The 19,250-nt window shown below is 41.7% G+C and overlaps 1 protein-coding gene across 1 annotated transcript in view; it reads right to left on the minus strand.

Moving 5' to 3' along the window:
- Positions 1 to 19,250, minus strand: part of ARHGEF5 (Rho guanine nucleotide exchange factor 5) — a 95,382-nt gene that overhangs the window by 17,661 nt on the left and 58,471 nt on the right. The window contains 6 exon segments of the mRNA XM_070755229.1: positions 1,861 to 1,990; positions 5,755 to 5,907; positions 7,897 to 8,057; positions 9,420 to 9,673; positions 10,894 to 10,958; positions 18,756 to 18,840. Of these exon segments, the coding sequence (XP_070611330.1) occupies positions 1,861 to 1,990; positions 5,755 to 5,907; positions 7,897 to 8,057; positions 9,420 to 9,673; positions 10,894 to 10,958; positions 18,756 to 18,840 (848 nt within the window).

Consider the following 19,250-nt stretch of genomic DNA (forward strand, 5'->3'; position numbering starts at 1 on the left):
CTAATTAAACATGGGGAATTACGAGAATTTAAAGAAATCAAACCAGCAGCTTTGGAAAGCGCTCAAGCAGTAGTGGTATTAGGGTGGAAAGATAGTAATAAATGGACAATCCAGAATTGGTACTGGTATATGGTGGACCACATCCACTTCGAAATTATGGAAATAAGATTAAATAACTTTGATGAAAATAAATTGGAGAAGCTGATGGCACGATGGAATAAGGTGAAAAATTATATCTTAAGTAAAATTTATGACGACAATGTGAAAAATAAATTCCAATCACTTTTTGTATGTAAAGAAATGTAAACCGGAGCTAAGGAAGAAATTGAAATTTATTGTAAATAATTTAACCCCCTAAATGGTGGTGGGGTTTATTGGTGTTGGGCACGTTTTCTTTAAGATTTTTTTGTTTGTTTGTTTGTTGTAATAAAAATGTAATAAAAATATTTATATATATAAAAAAAAAGTTGTCCAGTGCCTGAAGGAAAATCACGCAACCCCAGCGATCCTGTAATGGTCATACTGTGAAAAATGGTCATAAGTCCCTTTTTTCTCAGTTTCGTTATAACTTCGGACGGTTATTAAGTGAACTGTTGTAAATCAAGGAATACCTGAACAAATATTCCTCGATTGACGACTTCCGAAAATCGCTTACCTTTTGTAACCCACTAAAATACTTACAACCCTATTACAAGGTTCCAATAGCCACTCCCCCAGTCACGTGGCTTACATTTTGGTTGCTTAGCAACTGGCTCACATTTATGGCCTACTGCAGCATCCCACCATCATGTGTCCACGATTTAAGCAACCATCATATAAAAGGTCATAAATATACAGGGGGTGGACAAAGAAACGGAAACACTTGACTTTTGGGCATCATAATGTTTGAACATGTTCAAATCCATCAAAACTTAACATATTTTAATGGTTTTTTAAAATTCTGTTATTTGATACGTTTTTTAAAAAACTACCCCCCCCTTTTTTTCTTACAGAAATTTAAGAAAATTGGTTATAACCTTCTAGATTACCTCAGGGACCGCCTTCTGCTGCACGAATCCCAGCGACCAGTTAGGTCCCACAGAGTGGATCTTCTCCGGGTCCCGTCAACTAAACAATGTCGCCTGGCGGGACCCAGGGGAAGAGCCTTCTCTGTGGCGGCCCCGGCCCTCTGGAACCAACTCCCCCCAGAGATTAGAACTGCCCCCACCCTCCTTGCCTTTCGTAAACAACTTAAAACCCACCTCTGCCGCCAGGCATGGGGGAATTGAGATCCTCTTTCCCCCTAGGCCTTTACAATTCTATGCATGGTATGTATGTATGTATGTTTGGCTTTTATATTAATTGATTTTTAATCATCAATACCAAATTACTATTGTACACTGTTTTATTGTCGCTGTTAGCCGCCCCGAGTCTCTGGAGAGGGGCGGCATACAAATCCAATAAATAAATAAATAATAAATAAATGGCAGACTTCTCAGACTTTCAAAGAGGCCAAATTGTTGGTGCTCGAATGGTAGGCACTAGTGTAACAGAAAGTGCCCGAATGTTTGGCGTTTCAAGAGGTCATGTCTCAAAAGTCATGACTGCTTTTGAAAGAGAAGGGAAAACGTCCTCAGCCAAGCACAGGTCTGGTCGAAAGTCGAAGTTGTGTGAGAGAGACTGTCGGACTCTAAAAGCGAATTGTTGCAGTGGATCGCAAGACCGCAGCTCCTAAAATCACCGCAGAGCTCAATAGAACCCAGTTTCCAGAAAAACTGTCCGAAGGGAGCTTCACAAATCTGGATTTTCAAGGTGTTTCCATTTTTTTGTCCACCCCCTGTATATATATTCAGGTCCCTGCAACCAGGCGAGTCTTCCTACCTGGAGAAGGAGCTTCAGTCGGGTGATACGCTGGAATGGGAGAATGAGGAAGGATTTGAGGGAGAGGCGCTGACACACTGGGTCACTTTCCAGTTTCTCCAAGACCTGTTGGAAAGCAGGAACCCCGTTCCTAGACAGCAGAAGAAAAAGGCAGAGATGACACACAGCCCTCCGGAGCACCATTTTCAATGGCAGAGGGTTGCAGGAGGCTGTCCCAGACAAACGCAGAGCTCAGGAGCCAGTTTTTGCTGGCAGAGTGCTTGGGCCGCCATAGGCGCCCCCGACAAGAGTCACGATGAGTTTGGGTGACATTTTATGAATGCAGGGTGTCCAGGGGCAAAGCATTTTGAAATTCCCTGATATTTCCCTGCAACTTTGGCGGGACCCAAGGGAAGAGCCTTCTTTGTGGCGGCCCCGGCCCTCTGGAACCAGCTCCCCCAGAGATCAGAATTGCCCCCACCCTCCTCGCCTATCGTAAACTCTTTAAAACCCACCTCTGTCGTCAGGCATGGGGGAATTGAGATATTCCTTTACCCCTAGGCCTATACAATTTATGCATGGTATGGTTGTGTGCATGTTTGGTTTTTAATAAGGGTTTTTAGTTATTTTAAATAGTAGATTTGTTATATTTATTTATTATTATTTATTATTTGGATTTGTATGCCGCCCCTCTCCGAAGACTCGGGGCGGCTCACAACAAGTGAAACAAATCATAATAATCCAATTAATTAAAATATTTAAAGATTTAAAAAAACCCATATACTAACAGACACACACACAAGCATACCATGTATAAATTAAACGTGCCCAGGGGGAGATGTTTAATTTCCCCATGCCTGACGGCAAAGGTGGGTCTTAAGGAGTTTATATGCTGTCTTTACTACTGTTGTTAGCCGCCCCGAGTCTACAGAGAGGGGCGACATACAAATAAAATAAAATAAAATCAAACCAAATCAAACCAAATCAAATCAATAAACAAATAAATAAACTTTCAATCTAGTTAAGGCATGGTTGTAGATGACGTCATACCAAATGGCTAAGCCATGGAGAAATATGGTAGCTGAGGAAGCAAGTTGTGACCTCAGTTATGCATCCCCTCGCAAGATTTTCTTCGTGAGAAATGAGGAGAAAACACATGAGCAGAAAAACAGCTCAACTTTTACTAGTGATGCGGCGTCCTTTACCGCAGTGTTTTTCAACCAGTGTGCCGTGGCACACTAGTGTGCCGTGAGACATGGTCAGGTGTGCCGCGAAGCTCAGAGAGAAAGAAAGCAAAAGAGAGAAAAAGCAAGAGAGAGAGAAAGCAAGAGAGAGAGAGAAAGAAAGCAAGAGAGAGAAAGAGCGAGAGAGCAAGAGAGAGAAAGAAAGCAAGAGAGAGAGAGAGGGAGGGAGGGAGAAAGACATAGAGGGAGGAAGGGAGAGAAAGAGGGAGGGAGAAAGAAACAGAGTGAAGGGGAGGAAGAGAGAGAGAGAATTTTTTTGTCCAAACTTTTTTTAGCCGCCCCCGCCACTCAATGTGCCCCAGGGTTTCGCAAATGTAAAAAATGTGCCGCGGCTCAAAAAAGGTTGAAAATCACTGCTTTACCCACGACTGCCGCAGCTGCCTTAACACATGAGCACATGCCAGTTGCAAAGCTGTTGTTTCGGAGGAGGAAAGACAGCTTCAGGTATAGTAGTAGTAGTAGCAACAATAATAATAGACTTTCATAAAAGCTGGGACAGGTGGTATATCTGGGTTGCAAAAAATAAATTAGAATAAAAATTTAATTAATTAAAGTAAAACTAAAAAAAAATAAAAAATTAGGAACCCCAATATCAAATTTAGAAGTAACAAACTCAAATACTATTTATATACATTAATGTAACATAGCACCATTATACCATTGAAACAAGAAGGATATACGATTGATAAAATGATACGAAGGTCATGGAAATGTATTTATGTAACCGATGTACAACAAAGCAGTAAAAGGAAGGTTTTCCTTTGTAGATCAGACATAAGCTGCACATAAAATTCACTACTCCTCGAGTAGTTCTAATTGTAAATAACGATATCAAATATGTAATACATAAAGCAGAGTGCTTTATTTTCTTTCTTTTATCTTTTTTCACACTTATTTCTTTCTCTACTCACCTTTCCCTTTTTTCTTTACTTAACTCTTTGTGTATATACTGTTGTATTGTATGTACTGTTTTTGTTATGTAATTTTAATGTAAATACTTAATAAAACTTTTTTCAAAAAATAAATAAATAATAATAATAATAATAATTAACAACAACAACAACAACAACAGAGTTGGAAGGGACCTTGGAGGTCTTCTAGTCCAGTGTTTTTCAACCAGTGTGCCGTGGCACACTAGTGTGCCGTGAGACATGGTCAGGTGTGCCGCGAAGCTCAGAAAGAGAAAGAAAGCAAGAGAGAGAAAGAGTGAGAGAGAGAAAGAGAACAGGAGAGAGAAAGCAAGAGAGAGAGAAAGAGAACAGGAGAAAGAAAGCAAGAGAGAGAAAGAGAGAAAGAAAGCGAGAGAGAGAAAGAGAGGGAGGGAAGGAGAGAGAGAGAAAGACATAGAGGGAGGTAGGGAGGGAGAGAGAAAGAGAGCAAAAAAGAGAGGAAGGGAGGAAGAGAAAGAAAGAGGGATGGAGAGAGAAAGAAGGAAGGGCGAGAAAGAGGGAGGGAGAGAGAAATAGAGCGAAAGAGAGGAAGAGAGAGAGAGAATTTTTTTGTCCAAAGTTTTTTTTAGCCCCCCCCCCCTCAATGTGCCCCAGGGTTTCGTAAATGTAAAAAATGTGCCGCGGCTCAAAAAAGGTTGAAAATCACTGTTCTAGTCCAACCCCCTGCCTAGACAGGAAACCCTGCACTACTTCAGACAGATAGTTATCCAACATCTGCTTTAAATCTTCCAGTGTTGGGGCATTCACAACTTCCTTAGTCCTAAATTGCTTCTCTCCTTGTTTAGTTTCCACCCATTGCTTCTTGTTCTACCCTCAGGTGCTTTGGAGAGTAGGTTGGCTCCTTCTTCTTTGTTGCAGCCACTGAGATATTTGAATGCTGCTATCGTGTCTCCCCTGGTCCTTCTTTTCATTAAACTAGCCATGCCCAGTTCCTGCAGCCGTTCTTCATATGTTTTAGCCTCCAGTTCCCTAAAACAGGGGTAGGCAAAGTTGACTCTTCTATGACTTGTGGACTTCAACTCCCAGAATTTCTGAGCCAATCATGCTAGCTCAGGAATTCTGGGAGTTGAAGTCCACATGTCACAGAAGAGCCAACTTTGCCTACCCCTGCCCTAAAACAATGTTTGCCTAAAAAGCATTTGCAGAGCCCTATAATAATAATAATAATAATAATAATAATAATAATAATAATAATAATAATAATAATAATAATACGAAGATCTAAAAATCGAGCTGCAACGACTCTGGCATAAGCCAGTGAAAGTGGTCCCAGTGGTACTTGGCACGCTGGGCACAGTGCCAAAGGATCTCAGCGGCCATTTGAAAACCATTGGAATTGACAAAATCTCCATCTGTCAATTGCAAAAGGCCGCTTTACTGGGATCGGCAAACATAATTCGCCGCTACGTCACGCAGTCCTAGGTGCTTGGGAAGCGCCCGACTGGTGATGAAATACAAAATCCAGCATAGTGATCTTGTTTGCTGTGTTGTACTGACATAATAATAATAATAATAATAATAATAATAATAATAATAATAATTTATGAATGGACAAGAAATTAATCTTCATTGTATGAAATAAAATAAAGACTATGAACAATTTAAATAATAATAATAATAATAATAATAATAATAATAATAATTATTATTATTATTTATTAGATTTGTATGCCGCCCCTCTCCGAAGACTTCCAACCAGGAAGCCATCTTCAGGTCCTTACATGAGTCGTTTAAAGGTCTGTTCCTGGTACGTCTGGTTGGTCACGTAGGGCAGGTAAACCCTGCGAAATTCCGGCGCATTTCTGAGGGCCACGTCACAAACGTTGAAGGTGAACATGTTCTCCTCAAGCTTCTCTTCAAGTTCAAGGAGGAAACTGCAGGCATCATCAGGTTACCATGGAAGAGAGAAGGAGATCATCATTATTTCATTTATTTTGTCAAGTTTGGGATCCTTCTTTCAAACTTACTTGGGTATATTGGGGGTGAGAGAAGTGACGTTTCGAAAAACCCAAAGAGAGGCTCGCCACAAACCATGGTAGGAGCCGAACACAAGGGAGACCAAGCAGGCTCTAAAATTACACCTAGAACTAAATTGTGGATGGAAACTCACAATGTAATGTATTTCAGCAGAAAGAAGGCAATAGACAGGCTCTCTTACGTATGAGCGGAACAATGGTGGTCTCGTGCCATCACTCTGCTGAACACCTAATTCCCTGTCCGATCTCTTATTAAAATCTCCAGTGATGGAGAACCCACAATTTCCAGAGGTGGAGCCATTCCATTGATTGTCCTCTCCCCAAGAGGAAATTCCTCCTTAATTCTAGGTTGGATCTCTCTAGGGCAATGTTTCTCAATTATTTTCTATTATGCCCCCCCCAAAAAAAAGAAGTAAACATCCCCCCCCAACTCTCAGCCTGGACAATTGTTTGCAATATTCGGCCCGTTTTTGCTGAAAAAACTCAAGAGGCTTATCAGTATGATTGGGGTGTAATGCGTTTAAATGACGCCTTAATTTATTTGGCTTCATGCTGTCTGCTGCCAACATTCTTAGACACAGTAAACATACAGGTTTTTCCTTGTGTAACAATGTAGTGAAGCCAAACACTACATATGTTTCGGCATATTTCCTCCTCTTAGCTGTCAGGAGACTTATGTTTGTCTCATTATCTCCATCTCTCTCCTCCTTTCTTTTCACCCGTTAAATATTATTCCATGATGTCTCTTAAGGGTTTTTTATATGCATTCCATATCTCCTATGCCAGTGTTTCCCAACCTTGGCCACTTGAAGATATTTGGACTTCAACTCCCAGAACTCCTCAGCCAGCATTTGCTGGCTGGGGAATTCTGGGAGTTGCAGTCCAAATATCTCCAAGTGGCCAAAGTTGGGAAACACTGTCCTATGCTGTGCTGTGTGCTATTGTTTGGTGCAAAAAAACCTCCCTACCCCCTGCATAAAAAACCCCACAAGTTCTCTGGCGTCACGTGCCCCCCTGGCTTTGCTCCGCACCCCCTCCAGGGGGAGCTGCTCCACTATTTGAGAAACACCGCTCTATGGTAAGATCCCTTCTGTTTCTTCTTGTCCAGCCCTCTGTTGTGGTTAGCTCTGGCCCTGCTCCTGCCCCAAGGACTGTGGATGTGGGGGAGACATCCACATGCTGCAGGCCTGTTTTGCCCCCAGTGGAATCTGCTGATGAAGGCTCCTTTGACCAAGAAGACATGATTGACAGGGAGGAGGAGAGTGTGGCAGACAGCTCAGAAGAAGATCAATTATCTAGCTCCTCCTTGGATTCAGAACAAGAGTTAATGATACAGCCACGCATGCGGTGAGCGATGCATAGGCAGCAACAACTGAGAGATTATTATCAAAGAAAATGAGGCCACCTGTGGTTGGGTGGGGCTGTGGTCATTAGTGAGGCTGCTATAAAGAGCAGCCTGTGGATTTGGCCATTGTGGAGGATTATCTGATCGTTGTGTTTCATGACTGCTTTGCTGACTTTGATCTTTGTGTGCTGATTTTTCCCCGCTGTGAAACTAACCTAGAGCAAAGTGTGTTTCACTTTGTGAAAGAAAAAAGGACTGTGAATTGCCTCACAGCTGCAAGCTAAGTATCACAGAACTGATAAGGGACTTGGACAAATTACCAATTTGTTTGGAGACGAGTGCTCTTTGCTGTACAAAAAGAGTGCTCTGTTTATTTGCATTTTCGGTATAAAGAACATTGTTTTGAATTTTCAAACGTGTGTGTGTCTGAAATTGTATCTGTGCAAGTTTTGGGAGGATTCTACCAGAGAGCCCGACAGAACACCCTCTCTATCCGGTGTATCGGTGTTTGGGCTTTTGAGAATGGGAGAAATAGAACTCACTTGGCACTAACATCACGGACGTCCTGAAGCCGAGAAAAAAGCCACTGTTTCCCCTGCGTGTTTAAAACCCCCTGAAGTTCCTGGGAATGTTGAAAATGATCCACGGCTACGTTCAAACTCCGCAGGTAAGAGGCTTCGGACTGAATGAGTTCAAATTTGGCCTGTTTTAAAGAAGAGGAAACGAGCATTAGCTTTCCTTCCAAATGAAACATCAGAGGACCCAGATTGTTGGGTTCAATAGCCTGATTCTTTTCAAGAGAGGGCCGAAAAGCACTATGGAGTGGTATATAAGTCTATTACTATTCCTTCCTTCCTTCCTTCAATCCTTCCTTCCTTCCTTCCCTTCCTGCCTTCCTTCTTTCCTTCCCTTCCTTCCTTCCCTTCCTTCTTTCCTTCCTGTCATTACCATCTCCTTCCTTCCTTCCTTCTTTCCTTCCTTCCTGTCATTACCATCTCCTTCCTTCCTTCCTTTCTCCCTCCCTTTCTTATTCTCTTTCTGGTGGCACAGAAGCTAGAATGCAGTATTGCATGTAACTCTGCCCACTGCCAGCATTTCGATTCTGACCAGGTCAAGGTTGACACAGCCTTCCATCCTTCCGAGGTTGGTAAAAAGAAGATTGTTGAAGATAGAATGCTAACTCTGTAAACTGCTTAGAGAGGGCGGTGGAGCAGTATCTGTCTAAGTACTATTGCTATTCCTTCCTTGCTTCCTACCTACCTACCTACCTACCTACCTTCCTTCCTTCAATCATTCAACTCATTCCTTCCTTACATTCTTTCTTTCCTTCCCCCCTCCCACATTCCTTATTTTTTTCCTTCCTTCCTTCCCTCCCTCTCACATTCCTTCCTTCCCTCCCTCTCACATTCCTTCCTTCCTTTCTTCCCTTCCTCCCTCCTTCCCACTTTCCTTCCTTCTTTCCTTCCTTCCCTCACTCTCACATTCCTTCCTTCCTTCCCTCCCTCTCACATTCCTTCCTTCCTTCACTCTCACATTCCTTCCTTCCTTCCCTCCCTCCTTCCCTTCCTCCCTCCTTCCCACTTTCCTTTCTTCTTTCCTTCCTTCCCTCACTCTCACATTCTTTCCTTCCTTTCCTTCCTTTCCTTCCTTTCCTTCCTTTCCTTCCTTTCCTTCCTTTCCTTCCTTTCCTTCCTTTCCTTCCTTTCCTTCCTTTCCTTCCTTTCCTTCCTTTCCTTCCTTTCCTTCCTTTCCTTCCTTTCCTTCCTTTCCTTCCTTTCCTTCCTTTCCTTCCTTTCCTTCCTTCCTCCCTTCTCTTTTTCATTCTTCTTCCTGATCGCACAGTGGTTAGAATGTACTATCGCAGGCTGACTCTGCTCACTGTCAAGAGTTTAATCTTGACCAGCTCAAGACTGACTCAGATTGTTTGTCAGGCGGCGGCAAATGCTGACTCTATAAACCATTCAGAGAGGGCTGAGGAGAGCTGAGAAGCAGTATATAAGTCTAAGCGCTATTGCTATTCACTGCCGCATCCCACCCGCTGTTCGTATAGCCTTTTGTCCTTTACCTCTTGCAGCTTCTGCTCCTCGCGGGTCATGCTCAGCAGCATGGTGCTCCCTCGGACCATGGGGATGTCCTGCCACAGCGATGAGCCCGAGGAGACGGACAGGCGTTGCAGGTAAGAGTCCTGGGAAATCAGCGCCTTCTTCCGCAGCTTGGGAGATATTGGTTCCACCTCTTCGGCCAAGGAATCTGCCCGTTTTTGGCTCTGGATTGCTTTGTTCAAGGCGTCGTCGCTGTATTCCTGGTAGAGCAATTTGGCTGCAGGAAACGACGGATTGCATCAGTGGAAAAATCTAATTACTTTCCCTACCAGTTCGATTTTATATACTTTTTCCACCCTCTGCGCATGCGCAGAAGGTTAAAAAAAGGAAAATCTTATTTCAGTTATCGTTCTTACAAACACAGCTCATCTGTTTGGAACCCATATCACATCTCAGACATTAACACCCTTGAAAATGTCCAAAGATACTTCACCAGAAGAGCCCTTCACTCCTCCACTAGAAACAGAATACCCTATGAGACTAGACTTTCAATCCTGGGCCTAGAAAGCTTAGAACTAAGACGCCTTAAACAAGATCTAAGTATTGCCCACAAGATCATATGCTGCAACGTCCTGCCTGTCGACGACTACTTCAGCTTCAACCACAACAACACAAGAGCACACAACAGATTTAAACTTAATATTAACCGCTCCAAACTTGACTGTAAAAAATATGACTTCAGTAACCGAGTTGTCGAAGCGTGGAACTCATTACCGGACTCCATAGTGTCATCCCCAAACCCCCAACATTTTACCCTTAGATTATCTACGGTTGACCTCTCCAGATTCCTAAGAGGTCAGTAAGGGGCGAGTACAAGTGCACTAGAGTGCCTTCCGTCCCCTGTCCTATTGCTCTCCTATATCTCCTATACCTTTCTTCTATTCCTATATCTCTTCTTCTATTCTTTCATTGATATGTTCTATTACTTTATCTTCTTTTCTATTATTTCTTAGATATATTTTACTATGAGTATCTCCTCTATAACCTTCATCATGTATTTTACTATATGTATATAGATATATACCCACTAAAACTCTCATTGTGTATTGGACAAAATAAACAAACAAACAAACAAACAAATAAATAAAATAAATAAAACAAAACAAAACATATTTACACATCTTCTTGCTATTACTTTTATTTTTCCTAATTTCAATCCACCGATGCCATTGGTTCCAAATATTATAATAATCCAAATCCTTTTGGCCTCGTTATTCTATTGTCAGTCTATCCACTTCAGCACATTCCTAAATCTTGTTAAGTATTTTGCTTTCTTGCAGGTGTTTCTGGGTTTTTCCAAAACTGTGCAAAAACTAGGTACTAAACCTACTATTATAAATCAAGAACCACCTGCATTGAGCCCACGTAAGGGAACATGTTCAACTCCTTTTAAGGGAAGAGTTGGGGAAGCCAACTTACGTTGAATTTAATACTTACATGAATTTATCAGTTTGGAGCGTCGCCGCTTGATATTTTCTAGGGTTTCTGGTGTTTTCTTCTCTCTTTCAAGGAAGGGGGAAACAATTTAAAAAAAGAAAAATAAGAAGTCTATTCCAAAGGAGTTGGTTTTCATTAATTGCCCCTAAACTTTGGGTTAAAACTCTCCTGTTCAGATTGTTATATGAATTGTGTGTTGTCTGGGAGCATATTTTTGTGCAAATGTTTTTTAGAATAACAATTATAGTTTACAGACATATTTCTGTTCTCAATTTAATACTAATATATACCATACCTAATGCTATAACAATCCTCTTCTTAGCTTATTTAGAAACATAGAAACATAGAAGATTGATGGCAGAAAAAGACCTCATGGTCCATCTAGTCTGCCCTTATACTATTTCCTGTATTTTACCTTAGGATGAATATATGTTTATCCCAGGCATGTTTAAATTCAGTGACTGTGGATTTACCAACCACGTCTGCTGGAAGCTTGTTCCAAGGATCTACTACTCTTTCAGTAAAATAATGTTTTCTCACGTTGCTTCTGATCTTTCCCCCAACTAACCTCAGATTGTGTCCCCTTCTTCTTGTGTTCACTTTCCTATTAAAACACTTTAACATATTTAAATGTTTCGATCATGTCCCCACTTTCCCTTCTGTCCTCCAGACTATACAGATTGAGTTCATGTAATCTTACCTGATACGTTTTATGCTTAAGACCTTCCACCATTTTTGTGGCCCGTCTTTGGACCCGTTCAATTTTATCAATTTTTTATTCAACTTTGTCAAAGCATTTTCTCTATTTAACTCTTCTCCTTACTTTCACTTTTCACTTTCATATTTATTCTCTAACCATTGACAAAACATTTCCCATATATTATTATTAATAATAATATGTGGGAAATATTAATTTTGAAATCTTTTCTTTAAAATAACTATTACAATAATTCCTTGAGTGATTCTACATTGTTACCTTGTTGCAGGGTTCCATTGTTGTTCACGCATTAAAATATTACATATACAGTGATACCTTGTCTTACAAACGCCTCGTCATACAAACTTTTCGAGATACAAACCCGGGGTTTAAGATTTTTTTGCCTCTTCTTACAAACTATTTTCACCTTACAAACCCAAGCCGCCGCCACTGGGATGCCCCACCTCCAGACTTCCGTTGCCAGCGAAGCAACTGTTTTTGCACGACTGGGATTCCCCTGAGGCTCCCCTCCATGGGAAACACCACCTCCAGACTTCCGTGTTTTTGTGATGCTGCAGGGGAATCCCAGCAGCGCAAAAACGGGTGCTTCGCTGGCAACAGAATTCCGGAGGTGGGGTTTCCCAGACAGGAGAGCCTCAGTGATGCTGCAATTTCACTGATGCTCCCTTCGCTGGGAAACCCCTGCTGGGATTCCCCTGCAGCATCGCAAAAACACAGAAGTCTGGAGGTGGGGTTTCCCAGACAGGAGAGCCTCAGTGATGCTGCAATTTCACTGATGCTCCCTTCGCTGGGAAACCCCTGCTGGGATTCCCCTGCAGCATCGCAAAAACACAGAAGTCTGGAGGTGGGGTTTCCCATGGAGGGGAGCCTCAGGGGAATCCCAGCAGCGCAAAAACGGGTGCTTCGCTGGCAACAGAATTCCGGAGGTGGGGTTTCCCAGACAGGAGAGCCTCAGTGATGCTGCAATTTCACTGATGCTCCCTTCGCTGGGAAACCCCTGCTGGGATTCCCTTGCAGCATCCCCAAAACACAGAAGTCTGGAGGTGGGGTTTCCCATGGAGGGGAGCCTCAGGGGAATCTCAGCAGTGCAAAAACGGGCGCTTCGACTGGCAAAAGGGGTGAATTTTGGGCTTGCAGCATTAATCCCTTTTCCATTGATTCCTATGGGAAACATTATTTCGTCTTACAAACTTTTCACCTTAAGAACCTCGTCCCGGAACCAATTAAGTTTGTAAGATGAGGTATCACTGTAATCTTATTTCATTTATCGTTATTAAAAACATTTGTATTTACACATTTACACATTTTTTTTGCTATTACTTTTATTTTTCCTAATTTCAATCCACCGATACCATTGGTTCCAAATATTATAATAATCCAAATCCTTTTGGCCTCGTTATTCCATTGTTAGTCTATCCACTTCATCACATTCCTAAAACTGCAGGTGTTTTCTGGGTTTTTCCCAAAACTGTGCAAAAACTATCCTAGCTGCCGTGGTAATATGTAATATTAAATATTTAATGTTTCTGTTCTAATCTTTTTTAAATATTCCCAGGAGAAGGAGATTTGGTGTAAATTCTATTATTATTTTGGTTATATCTTGCACCCATTTATGTACTTTAGTCCAAACACTCTTCGCTTCAGGATACAACCACATGTGAAAGAGGGTGCTTTGTGCTTTTTTGCCTTTCCAATAATAGAATAGAATAGAATAGAATAGAATTTTTATTGGCCAAGTGTGATTGGACACACAAGGAATTTGTCTTGGTGCATGTGCTCTCAGCATACATAAAATAAAATATACATTTGTCAAGAATCATGTGGTACAACACATAATGATTGTCAAATAAGCAATGAAGAAGCAATATTAATAAAAATCTTAGGATATAAGCAACAAGTTACAGTCATACAGTCAACATGGGAGGAAATGGGTGAAAGGAATGATGAGAAAAACTAGTAGAAGTGCAGATAAATATTTCCAACTATAATTCCCATATATAATAATCACACTGTTCCTTCTCTTTAATTTTGAGCGCTAACCTATTCATGTTTAATGGAAGATGATGTATGAATTAAAACAAAATTAAAAAGTTATTTTTAAATAAGATTATTATATGAATGGATTCTAATGCTGGCTCTGTTCAAAGGTGCTATTGCTAACATGTTGTAAGCCGCCCTGAGTCTAAGGAGAAGGGCGGCATAAAAATCGAATAAATAAAATAAAAATAAATAAATAATTCCATTCCTAATGCACATGGACAGGGGGGGAAATGTATTATTATTATTATTATTATTATTATTATTATTATTATTATTATTATTATTATTATTATTATTTTAGGATGCCATAAGACAGCTTGCAAACTGAAAACACATGCAGGAAAAGGCATACATCAGTGACAGCAGAAGTAAACATGTTTCATATAACAAGACAAAGCTCTTCAAAAAGACCTTGACTTTGTCTCAGATTGGTCTAACACCTGGCAACTTCAAATATCAACCAACAAATGCTCTACCCTCCACATCGGCAAAAAGAATCCAAACCTCATATATAAACTGAATAAACAAAATCTCACAGCCAACTCCCACTCAGTAAAAGACCTTGGAATACTAATATCAAATGACCTAAGTGCTGAAGCCCACTGCAACAATATCACCATAAAGGCTTCTAGAGTTGTTAACCTGATCCCACGCAGCTTCTGCTCAGGCAATCTCACACTACTCACCAGAGCCTACAAAACTTTTGCCAGACCAATCCTTTAATACAGTTCATCTGTCTGGAACCCATACCACATCTCGGACATCAACACACTAGAAAATGTCCAGAGATACTTCACCAGAAGAGCCCTTCACTCCTCCACTCGAAACAGAATGCCCTACGAAAGCAGACTATCAATCCTAGGTCTAGAAAGCTTAGAACTACGGTGCCTAAAACACAATCTAAGTATTGCCCACAAAATCATATGCTGCAACGTCCTGCCTGTCAATGACTACTTCAGCTTCAACCGCAACAACACAAGAGCACGCAACAAATTCAAACTTAATATTAATCGCTCCAAGCTTGACTGTAAAAAATATGACTTTAGCAATCGAGTTGTCGAAGCATGGAACTCATTACCGGACTCAGTAGTGTCAACCCCTAACCCCCAACATTTCTCCCTGAGACTCTCCACGATTGACCTCTCCAGGTTCCTAAGAGGTCAGTAAGGGGTGTACATAAGTGCACCAGCGTGCCTTTCGTCCCCTGTCCAATTGTCTCTCCTTATCTCATATATCATACATCTTTTCTTCCTTTCATATATCTTCTCCTCTACTTTTATATCTTTTCTTTATATATAATACTTCATGTCTATCCTCTTCAATATGTATTGTGTATTGGACAAAATAAATAAATAAATAAATAAAAAATCTATAAAACTTTGCTAGGGGAGTGTGCACAGCAATGAATTAATGAATTCAGCAATGAATTTAAACATGCCTGGGATAAACATATATCCATTGTAAGATAAAATACAGGAAATAGTATAAGGGCAGACTAGATGGACCATGAGGTCTTTTTCTGCCGTCAGTCTTCTATGTTTCTATGTTTCTAATTAAGAGAAACCTGCACTCAAAGGACCTCAGTCTGGGTCTAAATGACCACGAAGTTAAGTTTAGAAAACTGAGCAATTGGAATTGCTTTTTAAAAGACCAGCTGATGAATTTATTTCTCTTGCAGAGAAGGACTGTCTGCAATGGACGATTAAGTCATGCAAAATCATCTCCTTGGCATCTGCAAAGTGTCTCCATCTGGGGACTTTATTATGAAATCTCGTTCATAACAGACATGTGACAACAGCTGGAGGCACTCCAGATGACGCTGTCTTTGCTGATGTTTCATCCACCCACCTACCGCTGTCTTTACTGTACTTCATGCCCATAAAGCAGATTTTTAAAGGCAGAAAACAACTGGTTCCTGTACTGGGAATCTATCCTATTTTTAAAAAAAATTAAATTAGAAATATTTTAAAAAGCTATCCTAAATTTGTGGCTCCCCCCTCCCAATCTTCCTTCAAGCAGATCCTTAAATCCCAGTAGCTCCATCAACCCCCAATCCTGTCACATCTGGGCTGCAAAATTTGAACCATCATTAGATGGCAGCAAAAGGTTATAGCAATTTTATTTTCTCAACCTAAGTAGGGGCCTCTCTAAGAATATCCTGGAAGGAAACAGGGCCTCCACCCTCCCTGTGATTTCACCAATCACACACATTACAGTGGTACCTCGTGATACGAACCCCTCGTGATACGAACCCCTCGTGATACGAACCCCTCGTGATACGAACCCCTCGTGATACGAACCCCTCGTGATACGAACCCGGGGTTCGGAAATTTTTGCCTCTTCTTACGAACTTTTTTCGGCTTACAAACTCACCACAGATCGCAAAATGGCGCTCTGCTGGGCGCCGGCGCCTGGCTCTCACCTTTTAAAACAGCCGGGGGGCTTCTTGGCGTTCTCCCGAACCCAAACTTTTCGGGTTCGGGAGACCGCCAAGAAGTGCCGCTGCCCAGCTGTCACCTTCTGAAAGGGAGCGCTATTTTGCAATTTCACCCCCCCTTTGCACACATTAATCGCTTTTACATTGTTTCCTATGGGAAACAATGTTTCGTCTTACGAACTTTTCGCCTTACGAACCTACTTCCGGAACCAATTAAGTTCGTAAGACGAGGTATTACTGTATTTGCTTTTACATTGGTTCCTATGGGAAAAACTGCTTCTTCTTACAAACTTTTCTACTTAAGAACCTGGTCACGGAACGAATTAAGTTCGTAAGTAGAGGTACCACTGTATATTGTCTGTCTTTTTACAACTTACTCGAGACTTTCTTTTAACCCGTATTGACCGTGTTTGTTTATAATAATGCACTCACTGCTTCCTGTCAAAGAGCTGCCTTTGGTAGACACGTGGCTTCCTTGTCAACTCTCTGAACTTTGTGGTTCTGCCGTAGATGGTCACGCTTCCTCACTGACTAAGAAGTGGACCTTCTGGAATGGTCCCCCAGCTCTGCCTTATCCTAAGAAGGATGAGCTTTGCTGAGTCCCGTGAGTCCTTGTTATTAACTGAAATCACTGCAGCTGTTAAATTCATAACATGGTTGTTAAGTGAATCTGGCTTCCCCCTTGAGGTTGCTGGTCAAAGGGATCACATGACCACGGGACATTGCAACCATGATAGGTATGAGTCAGTTGTCAATCATCCAAATATAAATCAAGTGACCATGGGGAGGCTGTGATAGTCTTAAAGTGTGAAAGATGGTAGTAAGTCACTTTTTTCAGTGCCGTTAACTTTGAATGGTCACTAATTTATTTGATTTATATGCCACCCAATCCCATGGGACTAAATGAAAGGTGGTAAATCAAGGTCTACTTGTATCCTGCTGAATTTTAAAGAACTGGTATGCGTGTGTTGCATGGTTTTTAAATGATGGGGTTTCAACTGTTTGTTAATATTAGATTTGTTTTCCATTCTAACATTGTTTTATTGTTGTTGTGAGCCGCCCCGAGTCTTCGGAGAGGGACAGCATACAAATCTAATAAATTGTTATTATTAATTATTATTATACAGTCACTTCAGCTTCGCCTCTGAGCTCTTGATTCGTTTTACAAATGTATATTTTATTTTATGTACGCTGAGAGCATATGCACCAAGACAAATTCCTTGTGTGTCCAATCACACTTGGCCAATAAAAAAATTCTATTCTATTCTATTATTATTCTTTATACTCTGCCTCTCTTATTTTTCAAACAAAACTCAAGGTGGGAAACGTATCCAGAGTCAGAATCCGGACGTAGAGATGGAAGGGATCTTGGAGGCTCTGGTGCGAGGCTCTGGTACAAAACCCCAGATGCGTGCGATGACGCACCCCTGAATGAGATCTGGCTCCTGCATATGCACAGCAAGATAAATCTCCCACGAAGATGCGCTCGAGAGCGAGAGTTCGGCAATTTTTGCCATTTTTTTTTCACTTTTGTGCATGCGCGGAAGCAAAAATATCGGCGAAAAGAGCCGCAATCTCACAATCGCTGGCGTCCTAGCGCGAGATTTGGCTGGCTGCACATGCGCAGAAGCCAAATCCCGCACCAGTGGGTGTGCACACAAGAGTGAGATTGCGGCTATTTTTGCCGATATTTTTGCATGCACTAAAGTGAAAAAACCGGCAAAAATAGCCAAAATCTTGCTCTCATGTGTGAGATTTGGCTTGCTGCGCATGTAAAGAAGCCAAGCCTCATGAAGTGGCACATCGGCGCGCGCAGCTGCACACACATCCGGGATTTTGCTACCGGAGCCGCACACCAGAGCCGCGCCATTGGGCTGGACTAGAAAACCTCCAAGATCCCTTCCATCTTCCACAGAGCCTTCACTGTGGCGGCCCCGACTCTCTGGAACCAGCTCCCCCCAGAGATTAGAACTGCCCCTACCCTCCTTGCCTTTCGTAAACTCCTCAAAACCCACCTTTGTTGTCAGGCATGGGGGAACTGAGATATTCCCCCCGGGCCTATATAATTTATGTATGGTATGTTTGTATATATGTCTGCTTAATAATGGGGGTTTTAAAATATTTTAAATTGTAAATTATTAGATTTGCCATGAACTGTTTTATTGTGTTGTGAGCCGCCCCGACTCTACGGAGACGGGCGCCATACAAATCTAATAAATAAATACAAATAAATAAATCTCTACGTCTGGATTCTGACTCTGGATACGTTTCCCTCTTTGAGTTTTTATCTTTCCTACTCAGTTTTATCCTCTTATCTTTCCTACTGGTGCGCATCACAATGCCCCCTTGCGCGATTTTACTTCCGTGCATGCTCAGAGGGACGATTTTAGTTTTGTGCGTGGTCAAAGAGCCGAAAAATTGCATAAAATTACAGAAAAAAAGATGGCGGCACACACAGACAACCAAAGACAGCACTGGAGGTATCATGCCAAAATTGCATCATCAGCAGGCCGATACCGGAGCACAGGCACTGGACCGCAACGGTAGAAACCCAACTCTGTCTTGCACCCAAGCTCTCCACCCTGCCTTGTTTTCCTTTTGGGCACAGGCCCAGCTCTGTGGGAGGAGAGGATTTTCAGAGCAAAGCACGGACTCCAAGCAACTCACCCGTATTTCATAAAGTCTAAGGGATTGGCTCTGTCTTTTTGTCCGGTGGCTTCGTCTTTCGAATGGAGAGAGGCTATGGAGATTTCTGCCAAGGAAGAACAAGAGGCACACGTTAAAAAATAGCATAGCATAGCATAGCATAGCATAGCATAGCATAGCATGAAGGAAGGAAGGAAGGAAGGAAGGAAGAAAGAAAGAAAGGGAAATAGAAGGAAAGGGAGAGAGAGACGGAACAAAGGAGAAAGAGAGAGAGAAAGAAAGAAGGGAAGGAAGGAAGGAAGGAAGGAAAGAAGAAAGAAAGAAAGAAAGAAAGGAAAATAGAAGGAAAGGGAGAGAGAGATGGAACAAAGGAGAAAGAGAGAGAGAAAGGAAGGAAGGAAGGAAGGAAGAAATAGAGAGAAGGAAAGGGAGGGAAAGAGAATGAAGGAAGGATAAAGAGAGAAAGAGAAATAAAGAAATAAAGAAATAAAGAAGGAAAGAGAGAGAGTGAGAGAG

The sequence above is a fragment of the Erythrolamprus reginae genome, chromosome 6 (assembly GCF_031021105.1).
Source record: "Erythrolamprus reginae isolate rEryReg1 chromosome 6, rEryReg1.hap1, whole genome shotgun sequence".
NCBI lineage: Eukaryota > Metazoa > Chordata > Lepidosauria > Squamata > Dipsadidae > Erythrolamprus > Erythrolamprus reginae.